Source organism: Agelaius phoeniceus, chromosome 5 (assembly GCF_051311805.1).
Source record: "Agelaius phoeniceus isolate bAgePho1 chromosome 5, bAgePho1.hap1, whole genome shotgun sequence".
Lineage (NCBI taxonomy): Eukaryota > Metazoa > Chordata > Aves > Passeriformes > Icteridae > Agelaius > Agelaius phoeniceus.
Genome location: NC_135269.1, coordinates 26,089,616 through 26,105,166, shown reverse-complemented (window position 1 = coordinate 26,105,166; position 15,551 = coordinate 26,089,616). Strand labels below are relative to the sequence as shown.

The 15,551-nt window shown below is 43.1% G+C and overlaps 1 protein-coding gene across 4 annotated transcripts in view; it reads right to left on the bottom strand.

The window, feature by feature from the left end:
* Positions 1 to 15,551, bottom strand: part of GRIN2B (glutamate ionotropic receptor NMDA type subunit 2B) — a 226,036-nt gene that overhangs the window by 23,082 nt on the left and 187,403 nt on the right. For all 4 annotated transcript variants that reach the window (XM_077178663.1, XM_077178664.1, XM_077178665.1 and 1 more), the window contains 3 exons: positions 6,029 to 6,189; positions 2,488 to 2,675; positions 478 to 716 (listed from right to left, as the gene is read on the bottom strand). In XM_077178663.1, coding sequence (XP_077034778.1) covers positions 478 to 716; positions 2,488 to 2,675; positions 6,029 to 6,189 — 588 coding nt within the window. The remainder of the gene's footprint in view (positions 1 to 477; positions 717 to 2,487; positions 2,676 to 6,028; positions 6,190 to 15,551) is intronic.

Here is a 15,551-nt window from a genome sequence, read left to right as displayed (position 1 = left end):
GCAATTGCTAAGTTTATGTGGTCATCCTCTGTAAAAAGATTTCTGCATAGTTCAGGGCATAGCTTTCGGTTAAGGACTTCTGACTGTCAATGAAGGCACACTTCTAGTTAACAAAAGGTCAGCTGAGAAGCTGTAATTTAGAGGACACTGTAAAACTCTTGAATTTCTAATCATGCCATCCATCATTACTTGATTACAACTCCCAACTCACTTTGGAGGAGCAAACAGTAACAGTTAACTTGTCTTTTCCTGTGTTTTCATCTCCATGTGAAATTTCCATTTCCTTTACCATAATCCAGCAGAGACCAGACATGTCACAGAAAAGAACTAACATGTTTTTGCAACGTTAACAGTGCAAAGATGACACTGTGCAGACTGCCACCTGTGTATTAGACAGTCTTGGTGGATATTCACATCTCCAGTACCTAGGACTATGTAAATAAAGTCTGTTTGTCCCTGACAGTTAATGACACTCACCCTGCTGATGGAGAAGACCACACCAGGCTTGCCAGAGCAGACACCCATGAAGCAGTGGCGGAATTGCCAGTAGAAGAGATGCTCACAGATGAAGGTGATGAGACTGAGGGCCATGGCTGCTCCCAACATGTAGAAGACACCTGCCATGTTATCTATATCCAGCTGGCTGCTCATAACCTCATTCTTCTCATTGTGACAAATGCCAGTGAGCCAGAGAGCTTCCAGCTCCTCCATCTCCCCTAGAATGACAGACAGGAGGAAAGAAACAGGTAGGATAATCCTGCAATGGCTGAAGAGCTCGAACTGGGGCATACTGAAAGCAAGATCTAACATAATTTCCAGTCTTCACGTTCTTTTTCCACATCTCCAATATCCATAAAATATCCTGACTGCCCTTCTGATGTGGGCAAGTGCCATTTGTCACAGGAAAGTCAACAGGATTTTTCCAAAGCTGGTATTAGCCATAACAAGCTGTACCACAGGACACAGCTATGATGCTTGCTGGATGTCTACACTGAGATCCTGAAACAGTTGTCCACCACATGACTGAAGACCTGGCCTCAAAAACTTCCACTTTCATTAAGTCAATGAAGGGAAAAATTAGTGACTGATAGTGGTAGACAAAAATTAATCGCGTCTAGATGAAAACATTGTATGTTTCCAGCTCGGAATCAAAATATTGATTTTTTTCCATCAATTTTTGTTTCCATCATATCCATAGCTCATTAAAACCAAGTGCAATGTTCCAAAAAACATTTGAGTATTTTTACTTGTTTTTCTTCCCTTCAATTTTGTCCAAATTCAACACTTACAAGGGCTTTGACCAATCAAAAATTTTACTAATTCGTATCAGCTATGAGCAAATGTTCTGTACTCTAATTTCATACACCACTTACTACAGTTATGGTGCTTTCATGAGGGGTGAGAGAGAGGTAAACACACACACGCATGCACGAATATTGGGACATTCAGAACAAACTAATTTGCTGGATGACAAATTGTTTCATGTTTTTAAAAAGTTTGTTTTTCACATTTTCAATCTCCAGTCCAGTGGCAGGGGGGAAAAATCCTTACATTTAAGAAGTGTCATAACAGAGTCTTTGAAGCTTTGTGGAGAACTTATGTCCCTCTCTGCAATAATACATACTAGTCTTTTTAGAAACAGAACAATCTCTCTGTCAGGTGGCCTATTTTCTGAAGTATGTCCAAGTTATGTTTTTTCCATATTTATAGTACTGTATGTTATTTTCAGATTTCAGGGGAGAAAAAGAATACTTATAAATAAAATAACCTGTGAATTTTATTTATTCATAAAAAAAGGAAAATGTAATGTGAAATGGAAAGACAGGAAAATACTTGCTAAGAAGGAATTTATTTTCCCATGAACAGTCTTTCTTAATACTAGCATTTTCTCTGTAAATTAAGAAGTGAACTATGTAACTATAATGTTCTAATTAAAAACTCATTCCAAAATATGCTTCTGAGTCTCAAGTTTTTCTTTTTTTTTAATTTTGTTTTGGGCTATTTTTAGGTTTTGGAAAATCTGATTTAGCTCTTTCATCCAGAAATATTTATCAATTCAGTTAGCTCTGCATGAATTGATCCTGTCTAGAGCTATAAAGTATGGAATAACCACAGACAGTCCAGTATAATTAGTGGGTTTGGTCATGGCAAAACCTCAAAGCTAGTGAAAAATTCACACCAGAGTTCTTGTTTTTACAAGATATTTTGCACATAAGATATTTTTCAAACATACATCTGATCTTGTTCTATGAAAACTTTAGTGCTTTTGGCACTAAAGGCTTTTGATGGTACTGCTACCCTGCATCAATAACAAGAAAGACGTGAAATTCTCGCATTTTTGGTGTGTTGCCTCTAAAAAAACCCCATTAATAATTCCATGTTCTCAACTCACATCTGAAGCACCAGAGCTAGAGGCTTCCATTTCTTACCATGCAAAACTCAGTATTTCTTAGGAAAATTCCAGCACTTCTCTTTCTTGTCACTTACCATCTCCAAAAAGCTGTAGAATCGCCAGATCAACCTGGCGCTTCCAGCCTGAGTCCTTCTGGATGGCAATGCCATAGCCAGTGGAGGCAAACACTTTCCCACTCCCAATTGTCACCAGCTTGCAGCCTTCATCTCTGCCAGCCATGTAGTTTAGCACTGCTGCATCATAAATGAAAGCATCCAACTTCCTGCACAGAGGCAAGAAACAAGAGGGTATAGTACAGAAAACATAACATCTGCATGAAATCAAAGGTGGTTTTAGGAAGCTAAGCAAGAAATTAACCTCTTTAAGATGGACTGCAATATGTCATGTAGAATCATAGAAAGGTTTTGTTGGAAAGGATCTTAAAGACCTCTTAGTACCAATCCCCACTGCAGTAATCCGTGGTTCTCTGGGCTTTGTATGGGTCCAATCCAGCTAGCTGGAGCCCAAGCCCACACGGACCTGCATGGACTGAAGATAAAAGCCGAGAAGGCTCTTCCCACGTGGGGGCGAGTATCCTGTTCATTGGCTTGGGATGGGACACTGCTGGCCACAGTGACCCCCCAGGCAGGAAAGAGGCCAAACCTTTACCTGCAGTGGGGTTTTGTCCCCCAGGGGAAAGGGGACGGGGAAAGAGGACCGTGGCCAATGGGATGCCATTGGGGAGGGGTGAGGGGAGGGGATCCATGGGGCCAGGATACCACCAGGGGTGTAGAAAGGAGTGCATGGGGAGAAACCATGGGATGAGGAAGGGGGAATAATCTAATGACATACCACACTCAGTACAAAATTCCCAGTGCAAAACAACCAACTAAATGAACTATTTAGTGCAATACAACACCCCATGACATAAGCAGGAACACCTTCCACTAGATGAGGTTGCTCAGAGCCCTATCCAGCCTGGCCTCAAACACTCCTAGGGATGGGGCATCCCCAACTTCATCACCTTACAGTAAAGTGCCTCACCACCATCATGCAAAAGATTTTTTTTCCTAATATCTAATCTTTCAGATTGAAAGCATTCCCCCTTGTCCAGTCAGTACATGCATTAATTAATCCAGCTCTCTTGTAGGCTCCCTTCAGGAAGGTCACCCTAAAGTCTTCTCTTCTGAACAATCCCAACTCTCTCAGCTTTTCCTTGTAAGGAGATGTGCTCTATCCTTTTAATCATCTTGGTGGCTTCCTCTGGACTTGCTCCAGCAGGTCCATGTCCTTTCTATGCTGGAGACCTCAGAGCTGGATGCAGCACTACAGGTGGTGTCTCACCAGTGCAGAGCAAAGGGGCAGAATCCCCTCCTTCATCCTCTGCCCATGCTCCTTTGGATGCAGCCCAGGATACAATTGGCTTTCTGTGCTGTGAGTGCCATTGCTGAGTCGTGTCCAGCCTCTTGTCCACCTGCACTCCCAAATCCTTCTTGGCAAGGCTGCCCTTGATCCCTTCATGTCCCAGCTGGTGTTGATACCAGGGGTTGCCCCAACCCAGGTGCAGCACCTTGCTCTGGGTCTTGTTAAATCTCATTAAATCCCCATGTGCCCACTTCCTGAGCCTGTCCAGGTCCCTCTGGATGGTATCCCATTCTTCAGGTGTCATCTTCACTTTCACCATAGTTAGATTAAAATCTAAGCCTAAAGCTGTTTTACAGGTGAATCTGGGTTATAAATGAGGATCGTCTATTTTTTTTCTGACTATGTGCTAATCATCATTTCTGATCTTAAAGGAAATTTGGAATACACACATACTGCAAGATAAAGGTGAATGAAGAGGAAGTCAAGGGGATCTATATCCTTAAGAATAGCTTATATTTCTCTACTGCCTTTCATCTCAAAAGAATCTAAAATGCCTTATAAAATGTATCAATATTAGACAGCAAAGTAGGGATTGAAGTAAGGAAAATATTTTCTCCAATTCAAATACTGGCATGACTTAGCTGAGAACAACGATTTTATTTTTCAAATCAAATACAGTCAGGACATTATGTTTAACCCCTCAGTTACTGTGAAAAGTACTACCAGATCTTTACCAATGTCAACTGGCCACAAGAGCAGCTTTATAGTTTACCCTGTTGAATTGGTCTTTGTTAAAGAATTTTCAGCTGAAAATCACAACAAAAATTCTGTTTCAACACAGAGAAATCCCCATTATGGAGTGTGTAGAGAGCACAATGGCATGATGAGAGCCTTTTCACACTGCAACAAATTGATTTGGATGTGGGGTACAGTCTCGGGAAGTTGCATCTTCCACAAACCCAAAGACAGCAGATGAGTAAATCCTCCCACTAGATCTGAAATGAAACATTTTCTGATAAATCCTAAGATCTTCCAGTTGCACATTATCTCTCGCATACTATGTTTACAACACACCTCCTGCACATATATTTACAGTATGATGATTATCTCAGTTCAAGTGCTTATCTGTGATGAAGTCTGTCCAAGGGTGAATATGAAGCCAGGATGACATCTATCACAAGTGATGACCTCTATCTCATCCATACATTTCCAGGACAGTGCATATTTATTTCCTGAATGATGACTGTCCTGGCAAATGTACCTTCCCAGGATGACATCCAACTATGGCACAGCCATTTGTAATGGGCTGCGGGCCTCTGAACTGGCAAACAGGTTTAGGAATATTCAGTCAATCTTGTAATTAAATTGGCTAAACATCTTAATTTGTGCTTTGAAATGAACTTTCTCCTAAGAATACAACATGAGTGTAAGCAAAAATGTTTTTTATTCACTGTGGCTGGGCTCTGACAACCAAAATGGTCAGTTCTGAGAGCAGGTCTTTAATTACAAAGGACAAAGGCTTGCAAAATGTCATTTTGAGTTAGGTCCTTTGCAGATTCACTGTTATTAAAATAGGATGAGCTATTCAAGCATGCTTTTTGCTAACGATTTTTCCCATGTCTCCAAAATTACCCAAGGAAATGCTTACATTTTATACTTCCATATTATTCAAATAATGTTTTGTTTAGCCCTAGATACTAAAATATTCCAGAGAGTAGGCTACTTCCAAACTATTTGCTTCAAACCTACCTTCCATTATACTGTATTAGCTGGTGATACACTGGGGTGGGATTAGTCTGACAGCTTCCTGATTAACATAATCTTTTATACACAGAAGGAGGGAAAACAAAGGAATTTCCAGATGACAATGTAAATGCTCTGAGAAAAACTTTGTCCACAGAGACCTGTGAGCTTTTCTTCTGTATGCATAAAAACCCATCAGCATGAAACATCTTGATGAAGCAAGGTCTTGGGGACCAACACACACATGGATTATGTACACAGGGATACAGGAGATTCTCCTTTTCCTTTTCTTTTTCTTTTAATTCTTATAAACACAGCAAACCAAGAAACTTTTATACAGATATCAATAGAAAAACCTGGTAAAAAGAACCACGGAGTCACTCTCCTGTGCTGTGTGTGGTCTTGCTATACTTTTAACCATGGAATGACAATCGAGGCTCATTTTTCAAACCCTAAAACTTGAATTTTCCAGACAAGCATGCAAAAAGTCAGGTTTCTGTGGTGAGTAAGCATGCAAGAAAGCCTCACCCAGTCTTCAGCGAGAACAGAGCATCGTCCACGCCCCTCTGATTGAACTTCACCATGTAGCTGTGCATTTCAGGGTAGTTGTTGCGGATGTTCCTTTCCGTGCTGCCGTTGGGAACCGTCCCGAAGCGGAAAGGGGGTGAGAAGTCATTTGGTTTCTGGAACTGAAGAGACAGAAAAAGGAATATTTCTCACAGTCTTTCAGATGGAAGCAGTCATCTGGTTGGGAGAACATCAGAAGGTTGATCTGATTTTATTTTACTATCATGTAGAAAACATAATTGAAAAGATATTTTATTGTTTTCAAACATGAATATCTCCTATTAATGCCAAAGACCTAAGAAGAAAATCTGAGCAAGTTGTTCTTTTTCTCTACTCTGGATTAAGTGCATGAAATAGTCAGTGATCAGAGATTAAGTAGGAGGTTAGATAAAAGCAAAAAGGAAAGAGAAAATGTAACAGTGGTGCTGGAACACAGTCAAGAAACGGTTTCCAATAAAATCTATGTGATGTGCTTTTTATCCACAACTGTCATTTAGTTCCCAAGAAGTATCGTTTTCAGCTCTGCGGATGCCTTTACACTTCCTGGTCCTGACAGAGATAGAAAAGTAATTAATGAGCAGAGATGCCTCTCAGCACACCTCACACCCACTTCACCAAACAAATTATTAGCTTTCAAAGTTTTGGGCAAATGTCCCAAATAAAATGCTGTTAGTGGCTGCAAGTTACTAGTTACATTTGATGCCCAGAACAGAGCTGGCAGAACACTCCAAAGCTTTTGCTGCTCACAAGAAATACATTCATCATATCATTCCCCCACGGCTGCAAGCCTCTGAGATTTTATATGCCACTTGCTTAACTCAAGTCATAATCAATGATCTCTGGGATTTTATGAGGAGTAAAATTTAGACTGTCAATTATCAAGACTGCTTAAAACCCCTAGAACCAGCAGATGAGAAGGAGCACAGAATTATAAACTAGGAACTGAATAAGCAGTAAAGAAAAAGATGCAAAGGTAGGTTAAATGGAAGGAAGCCTCCTCCTCTCTGGATATATCAAGCAGTAGCTTGCCTGGTGTTATTTCTTGGGTCCCAAATGTGACTGTGTATTTCTATGATCCTGAGAAGCACACTGACAACAGGCTAATGGTCACACCAAAACCATTTAAGAGAGGGAGTGCACCTGGGTCATGAATACGTGCAGTCATGCACTGCCACCTTCCACAGGCCTGCAATCCACAGATAGCTCTAGCTTAAAACACATGCAGATGAGCCTTGTTCTTAAGCTCTACTTAAAGCCATTTTGGAACTTGGTCGGCTCAGCTGAGGAGGCCAGAGCCCCCACAGCAGTGTGTCTTGCTCACATCTCAGCCATGAGGACAGCTAGAAGCTGGGCCTGTGGGTAGATTACACACTGTTCACTTGTTTCTGTGTATCAGCCAACTCATCTCCAGTTTGGATGGCAAGAGGGGCTAACTTGCATGTGCATGTGAGTGTGGGAGAGAGAACACGTGTCCTACTGCTTTAAGCCAATAAAAAACATCGGGGCTGTTTTTCTGAACTCAGGCTAGTGCATCACCAACAAAACAGAAGTTTCACACAGCATAAAACAGACTGTAAGGTGTCTCTTAGAACTCTGTCACACCCTCTAGGGAGGAAGAAAACTCGCAGCTATCAAAGACTGTAATGAAAGCAAACTTTGATGGGAGAAAAATCACCGCAGCATGCTAAAATTATTCTTTTTTACTAAGCTGATTAAAGCAGCAGCCTAGGGGACCCATCACAAGGAGGGCACTGCCATGCCAGACACAAAGAAACACAGTCTCTCCCCTGACATGCTAAACCAGAAGATTGCAGCATGGGCAACTTGCTTTCCCAGAGGCTGCAGAACCCCACCTTAAAGGCATACAGGACATTCCCATTCCCACAGAGCCCTCTGACAGAGTACAGCCAACAGGAGAAGCATCAGGCAGGCCTGACCAGCATTTGTGTGGCTGAGTTTTGGCAAGTCCATTTCATACTTCCACCCTCCATTCCCAGTCATACAGTCTCTACTTTTGTCTGCTTCCATCATGGTGCCTACAAACTGGAGTAAGAAGGATTACAAAGGCAGGCATTTCCCTGTGATAAGGGAAATAATCCCAGCTCTGAACTATCTTTTGTTCGCACATTGTTCCAGAGCCCATATTAGCAGCCACAGGTGAAAGGCTCCAGAATCTCCTGGGCAATCAATAAATAAATGAAAACATTTCTCTTGTAAGAAATTACTGTTTCTGGCTACAGGAAAAGCACACTTCTAGAGAAAGAGGTCAGGTTGATGACTTCTTCAAATTCACATACTACTCATTCACTCACCAATCCTTACCTCCTGCTGATTCCTTAGTCAGAACAGATCTTCAAATGCAAATAACTCTCCACACACCAACATGCACACACACTTCTTCAGCAATAGCTTGGTGAGCAGCAAGACAGGAAATGATATGAAAGGATCCATATGGGGCCCACACCAGACAGTTTTAGCTTGAGTGCCCAAGAGGAACACAGATCCCCAGCTAACCTAGCTTAATGTTTACAAAGCTGAAAGTAACCAATGTCCAGCTGACTCCACAGTCCATGCAGCCAGAGATAAGCAGCTACTTCTCCCTATTTGAGAAGTAATAGCATAGATGCATAGAGCTTCCTGATAGGAGATAGCAGTTCAAAAATCCCCATGTGTGTTTCTTGGCAGTAAATGGGCACAGCTCAGCCCAAGGATGAAGGGATCTCCAGTGAGCTCTCCAGAGTCAAAAACTATTGCATCATCCTGAACTAACTTCTGTCCCACACAGCTCATCCTGAGGGGACAAGAAGACATGTGAGCCTTCCCAGAAAGTTCATGGGACAGATGGGGAAGGAGTGTGTCCTTTTCTGCCAACACAGTAGAGGAATGTGTGGAGGAACTGGAGATGATCTGCAAGGAGGAAAGTTAATTGACAGATTGTCAAAGAGTTCAGTAAGGAAAGCCACTTGTTTGATTTCTCCCAGGGGCTGGGACCGTGAGCCTGGATCATAAGTATCATCCCCAGGGAAGCAGGGCTCTTTGGCAGACAGGTCTGTAGGGAGTCTGAGACACGAGGGAGGAGCTGATGCACAATGCAGGGGCCATTACATGGAGGAAGCCTGTGCAGAGATAATCTCAATGCTGCAGTGAACATTGACAAAGGACGTAACCACAGATATGGACAGAAAGGGTCAGAATGTAGAATTAGGGAACTGTCCCATTATTTAATGCAAAAAATTTCTTCTGTCAGAGCTTTAAGTCACAACAACTCCACTCCAGGCATCTGCAAAGGGGAGTCCTGGGAGGTTCTGGCAAAAAAAAATGCAGTGGTAATAGGGGAAGATAAGCAACTACATCAGTTGCTGAGAAAAGCCAGCTGTACAGGGTCCACACTTGTAGGAGCCCCACATTATACTTGCCTGCAGCAGGAGACCTGTCCTGCTGCCCGGCTCTACCTGCCTCAAGGGGTGACTGCCTGTGAGGAACCAGCAGAGCTCACTGCAGTCCTGCACCCAAAGAGCCCCAGACAGAGATGTATCCCACTTGCATCCTCCCACTCATTCACCGTGGAACCTCTGCTGAGAGATGCTCCCCTGTTATGTACCCAAGGTGGTGTGCACATCCTCTTACCCCTGAAAGAAGTCCCCCTTGCTTCACATCAATTGTGAAGGAGGATGCTAGAGATGGGGGTGGAAAGCAGGCACCGAGGATGCCTGAAGGGCTGCAGTAGCTCTGGAACATGAGAGATCTATGTTCAGAGCCCAGTGGCTGCCTGCCTCTTCAACCCCTCACTCCACAAACTGAAATCAAGGAGCATTAAGTGCAAAGCAGACCTCAGCTTTGCAAAAGTAACCTCTCTGAGTCAGAGAGCAGATATCTTCCTCCTCTGGAGAGCAATAAACACACAGGCTGGAAGCTGTTAGCACATTCAGAGGGGAGAGCTCCTTTGCCACTCCTCTCCCCATCTCTCCACGAGAGCTGTCGACAGCGGCAGTGAAAGCGGGCTGAAGTGGCTCGGCTGGCAGAGCTGTTTCATTAGCAATTTGGAGCCGTGCCGTGCAGAAAGCAGCATTGTTCTCAGATGTTCAGATATCAATCTGCATAATGAAACAGGTGATAGGAGCTCTTCCCATTCATGCAGCAGCAAATGGAGGGGATTTAGAGATGAGGGGAAGGGGTTATGTCTAATTGGCGACAATTAATTTGATGAGAATTTTTTTTTCAATATATTGTCTATCACCGAATGGATCCAGAAAAGCACATCTGCACTTATTTATCTGCCTCATGTAGGCCCTGTTTACACTGTAAAGTGTTTGCCAATAGCATTGAAAGCAGTTTCCCAAACTCAGCAAGCTCTTGCTACAAAAAGTCTCTTTTTTATCAGCCAATCTACTTTTACACTGCTGAAAAAAAGCCCAAATCAATGCACTGCTGAATAACATAATGAGCTGGCAGAACTTGGTGCAAGGGTGGGTGTGTGGGTGTGTGGGTGTAGTGCTTTACCCTTATACAGCTTCTCTGGGAGGGCTCCTTACACTCTGTAAGGCCCTGATGACCAATTAAAGTTTTCTACCACAGGAAGCTCCACAGCTCTGACCCATCAAACTGAGAGCCACAAATTCAGCTCCTCTGCTAGCTGCAAGTCCAAAAGAGCTTAAGCCCATGTTAGATACTTTTGAGCTCGCTTCATTTACCCAAAAGTAAGTGCCAAGCTGAGATGCCTAGGGAATTTCACCCCAGGAACAGGTCTCTCATAGTCCTTGTGTCAAATTTGCCCACCACCTGAGGGTAGTTTGGACACTCCAGTACACCTAAAATAGCCCTAGACATCTACATCAGCCCAAATGAATCTAGCTACTGGGCCATTCAGCTCTCAGGGCATCTCCCACCAAAAGCACAGGGAGCCAACCACTATGGGTAGCAACAAGCCTGAATGTTGCTAATTCATGCTTGTACATGATTTACACCTAATGTACAACTTCTTTGCATTGCCCAAACATCCTTGATTGTCTCCTCTTGTTCTGGTTCAGCTGTATGTCACTGCAGTCAGCTTGCCCCTTTCTTCATTGCCTGAAAATCCAACCAGGCTGTTTGCACAAGAGCTTCCTTCAGAACCTTAAAAATTGAAGAGTGGGTCAGTGGTTTCCAGGTCTAACTCTGAGGTAGCTCTATGCCTGTACTTAAGTCCTGATAGGTTACACATGTCCACAGCAGTATGTCTTGCCATAGCTGCCTTCTGTGTCCTCTGTTTTCAGCTAGGATATTAATTCTATCACAGCTAATGGACAACTCTCAAAGAGAAAAAGTTTGTTTTATTCTTATCCCCAAAATACATAATTTTTGTCCTCAAGCTACACCATAAACAATGTCACAGTATCCCAAACCTGGATTTGACCCTGAGAAGATGTCTCTTCCACCTCTGTCTCTCCAGTGAGTCTCTCCTGGGCATCACCATTCCTGACAGCTCTTAATCCAGTCCACTGTGGAAGATGGCTGGAGACTCCTCCATTCCCTGGACATTGCCCACCAGAGCTTTACTACTGGAAAGTTCTTCCAAGTATCTGAACTAAAGTCTTCCAGCTGCAAATACAACTGCAATATTTTCTGTTATCTTGTCCGTGGGCAGGGAAATCCAAATAGTTTCTTCTTCTCTGAAGGTGAATTTTATGTTTTTGAAGACCATTGTGCTGCTGCTTCTCCATGTTCTTTGACTGCAGCTAAAGAAGCCCAGTTTCTTTAGTCTTTCTTTGCAAGCTGTGGACCTGCAACCATTCTTGCTGCTGTCCTTTGGCTGTATCCTGTAGGTCTTTCCTTGACTTACCTTTGAACATATATGTTCACCAATCAAGAACAGATCTGATCCCCATATCAAGAACCATATCTTGATGGTTCCACCATATCAAGAACAATCTGATCAAAATCCAAAGATGCTGAGAGAATATTACACTGAAAAATCTTGCGGTAAGGCAACACAAACAATGCTAATCAGAGTTCATGCTTATTATTCCTCTTCTCAGGGCCTCTCTGTATTATATCATGTTTTGTCGATCCTTCATTTTCAGCTTGCAAGTTCTTCAAAGCTGCAACTCTGTCCTGATCTGCATTCAGGTAGCAACCAGTTTGTTTCTGGAATGTCAATCAACACTGCCAGCACCATTTTCAGAGCTTTTACTGTATTCTCTTCTTTCTGCAGCTTGGATTGTGCACGTAGGCACATCCACAAACCCATGCTCCCAGTCCCCTGTCCTGCTAGAGGAGGTGCTCTACAGATTTCGAGCACAGAACTTGCTACTGCTGGTGGCTTGGTGTTGTAGGAACTGTAAAATTGACAAAATTGCATCCCTGCTAGGAGTGGACTAGCTGTGCCAGCCCAACAGCATAGGCAGAAAATCATACTGCAAACCTAAATCTTAGCACTGGTACAAGTCTGTGAGGAGAGCAGACTAAAGTGACTGTGCTGCTTATTCTCTATTATTAATGTCTCTTGTACAGATACTTCTTGAGATTCATTCCTAAAGCATCCCTCTCCTCTGTGCACAGTCATGTAGTTTTGACATTACAGACATTTTTTATTTCCAAGGTGGAACTCTCAGCCATTTCCAAGTGACTATGAGTTTTCAGATCATCCTTTTACCCTAGCTCTTTTTAGTTCCCTCCTGCATTCTGTCACAATAACATTCTCTGCCTCTTCAGCAGTGGCTGGGACTCCTCACAGCTCTGAATCCAGTTGCCACATCAACTCCTCCTGAAACCCCAGTTTCTTGTCTTCACTAGTCAAACAAAATGTCTTGATGCATAAACAAACAAAAAAAGGAAGCTAAAAAAAAGGGGACCAAACAGCACCAAATCAAATATGTCAATTTTGGGAGGGCATAAAATTTCCCTGTCCTCCCTCAGACTTTGACTTTGTGGTTTATCTTATTATTCAGTACCCAGTGATGTTTCAAATTCTCTGTCTTGCTTTGCATAGTGCTTTCACCCATGAATTGTTCTAGATAAGTCCAAGAAAGGAGTTATCAGTTAGTGCAGCTGACTGCAGTGAAGTTGGCAAAGAATTCTATTAAAGTCCCTTTTAAAGGAAGATGTAGTGTGGGTCAGACCCACAAACAAGAAAGAAAAATATCTGTGAATGTCTGTTGGTGAAATATGGACATGTGCGGGTCAGGAAAGGGAACAGAGCAACCTGGTGGCAATGCAGAGGTGAGGGGGTGAAAGCAAAAGAAAAGACTTCAAATATAGCAACTTTAAAAATAGTTGTCCTTGCAAAATAACTGAGATGAAAGCAGAGATCCAATTGGTGGAAGAAGCCTCCATCACATGCAGTTATTGCCAGAGCAGTGCACACAGTCGGACCGTGCAGCCTCTTTGCAAGCTGGATTGCCATGTACAGACCTGCTCTGTTCCACTCCTGCACCCTGGGCAGAGCAGCATCACCCCAAACAGACAGCATGTCAGGGATCCCACACCCTCCATGGACACACCTGCTTGTGCCTGCTGCCACCACGCTGCCTTTGTGCTGACCCAGGCCTGAGGGGCCACTGCAGGATCCCACATCACCTACAGACAGAGCCCACCCACCACCAGCACACCACAGCCTTCTGGGTGGGGCAAGTGCTCTGTGCAGTTTCTCCACCTGACAGGTAATATTAAAGCCTTAAATATTCCTCAGGACACATTTGGCAGTATATAGGCTTCAAGTCATTGTTAGGTGTCCCTCAAGCTTGACCAGAAATCTGCAGTGGAATCACTGAGCGTCACCAGTCAGAGCCAAAAGCTGCTTGCACAGCTGCAGTGTTTGTATGGATGGTATCATACCATAGCTATGGTATCACAGTCATAGCTGTTGCAATGAAGGGTGCTATGAAATCATAGCTATGGTGCACTTAACTTTGGCTGCATGCATGTTGAGGATGGAGATCACCTGTTTATCCAGCATCAAATCATGCCATGTATCTAATTCTTGAAAGTCAGCTTCCTTGGAAGCTAAACATAATGGGACAAAGGGTATCTACTGAATAATCCCAGGCAAACACAAAAGAGAAATTTGTGAGGCAGAAAGATGCCACTTACTACACTCATGTTAATATCATTAGGAGTGTAGATGTTCATTCAGAGGGAGAAAATTAACTGATTAAAAAGACCTTGAGAGGAGAAGTGACAGCTAAGTACAGGGGAATTTGAAATCTGCTTTGTTTGCGCATGAGACAGCTGGTTAACAAATTACAAAACACTCTGAAAAATTCAGAGGATGTAGTTTGGTGGGGAAGCAATTCCATTTTTCACCCATTTTCACAAACAAAGGAAGGTCAGATCCTCCTGTCTTCTGAATACTAAGAGTAGCCATCCTACTATTATGTGGGTACTATCCACTGGGCAGCAGGGTGAAACCCTGCACAAGCCTGGCAAACCTCCAAAAGACTTCACAGGGGCCATAATTTTCATCCAAGCAATTTTAAAAGCTTAGTAATTACATTAGTGCAATTTCTTAAGCACATCTGTAGGGCAGAGATGCAAAGCAAAACAGCAGAGCACTTCAGACAGGGCAGCACCTTCCCAGAGCTGGGAGATAATGCCTTCCTTTAACCTTCTGATGAAAACTGCCTCCTACCTGCAAATGAAAGACAGAGAAAGGAAAGCCACATCACTCCCATGTGAGTCCTGGGGCACTGAGCTACACCTGGAATAAACAAGTCTACTGGGCCACCCAGATAATGGGGAAGTTTGACCTTGAGTAGCCAAAGGCCCGGGAGAAGCAGGGCAATAAAATAAAGCATGCAGTGAAGTAAAAATGCCTGGAAAGATACAACCTGCCAAATATTTATCAAGTATATGTATGTGCATATGTGCATATAACTCCAAATGGCATGGTCACTAGGCATCAGGTATGAAAGCGTGTGGATACAGCTGTTGTGGTTTTTTGTTTTGGTTTTTTTTTTTAATCCTGTAGATCTCATACTCTCATCCCTTCCTCATCCCTTCCCCACCAGTAATTCAGCCCTGATCATTCAGCTGAAGGAGGCCAGTTCTCAACTCTCAGGCTCCCAAATTTTGGTGGCAGGGCCATTGTCTTTTATTTGACTGTAAAGTGCCAAGTACATTTATGGTGTCATATAAATAATAAATAAAAATATTCATTGTTTTCCTCTCCCCTGACTTATACTGATGTGAGAAGCAGGACAATCCTTTACTTCCCTCTCTCACTCTCCCCCTTACGTAATTCTCCAAAGACAGCTTTTTCCAGACTGCCAAGCAATTAGCACAGAAGCAACCAAATTTAACCACTCCCTCCAAAGGGGATAGCTCCAAAAGCTGCTGAAAAGGAAGATGAAAAGAAAGGGTCAGTGGTGGCCAAGGCCTGGAAAAGGCCAGGGTGCTGTGGAGGGGGAATCCAAAAGCTGCAAGCTAAGGACTACACCATGGCCCCATCCCCAAAGTCCCTCATCCTGCAACTCTCATCTGTACCTCCAACAAAACCCAGGGGTTTGCA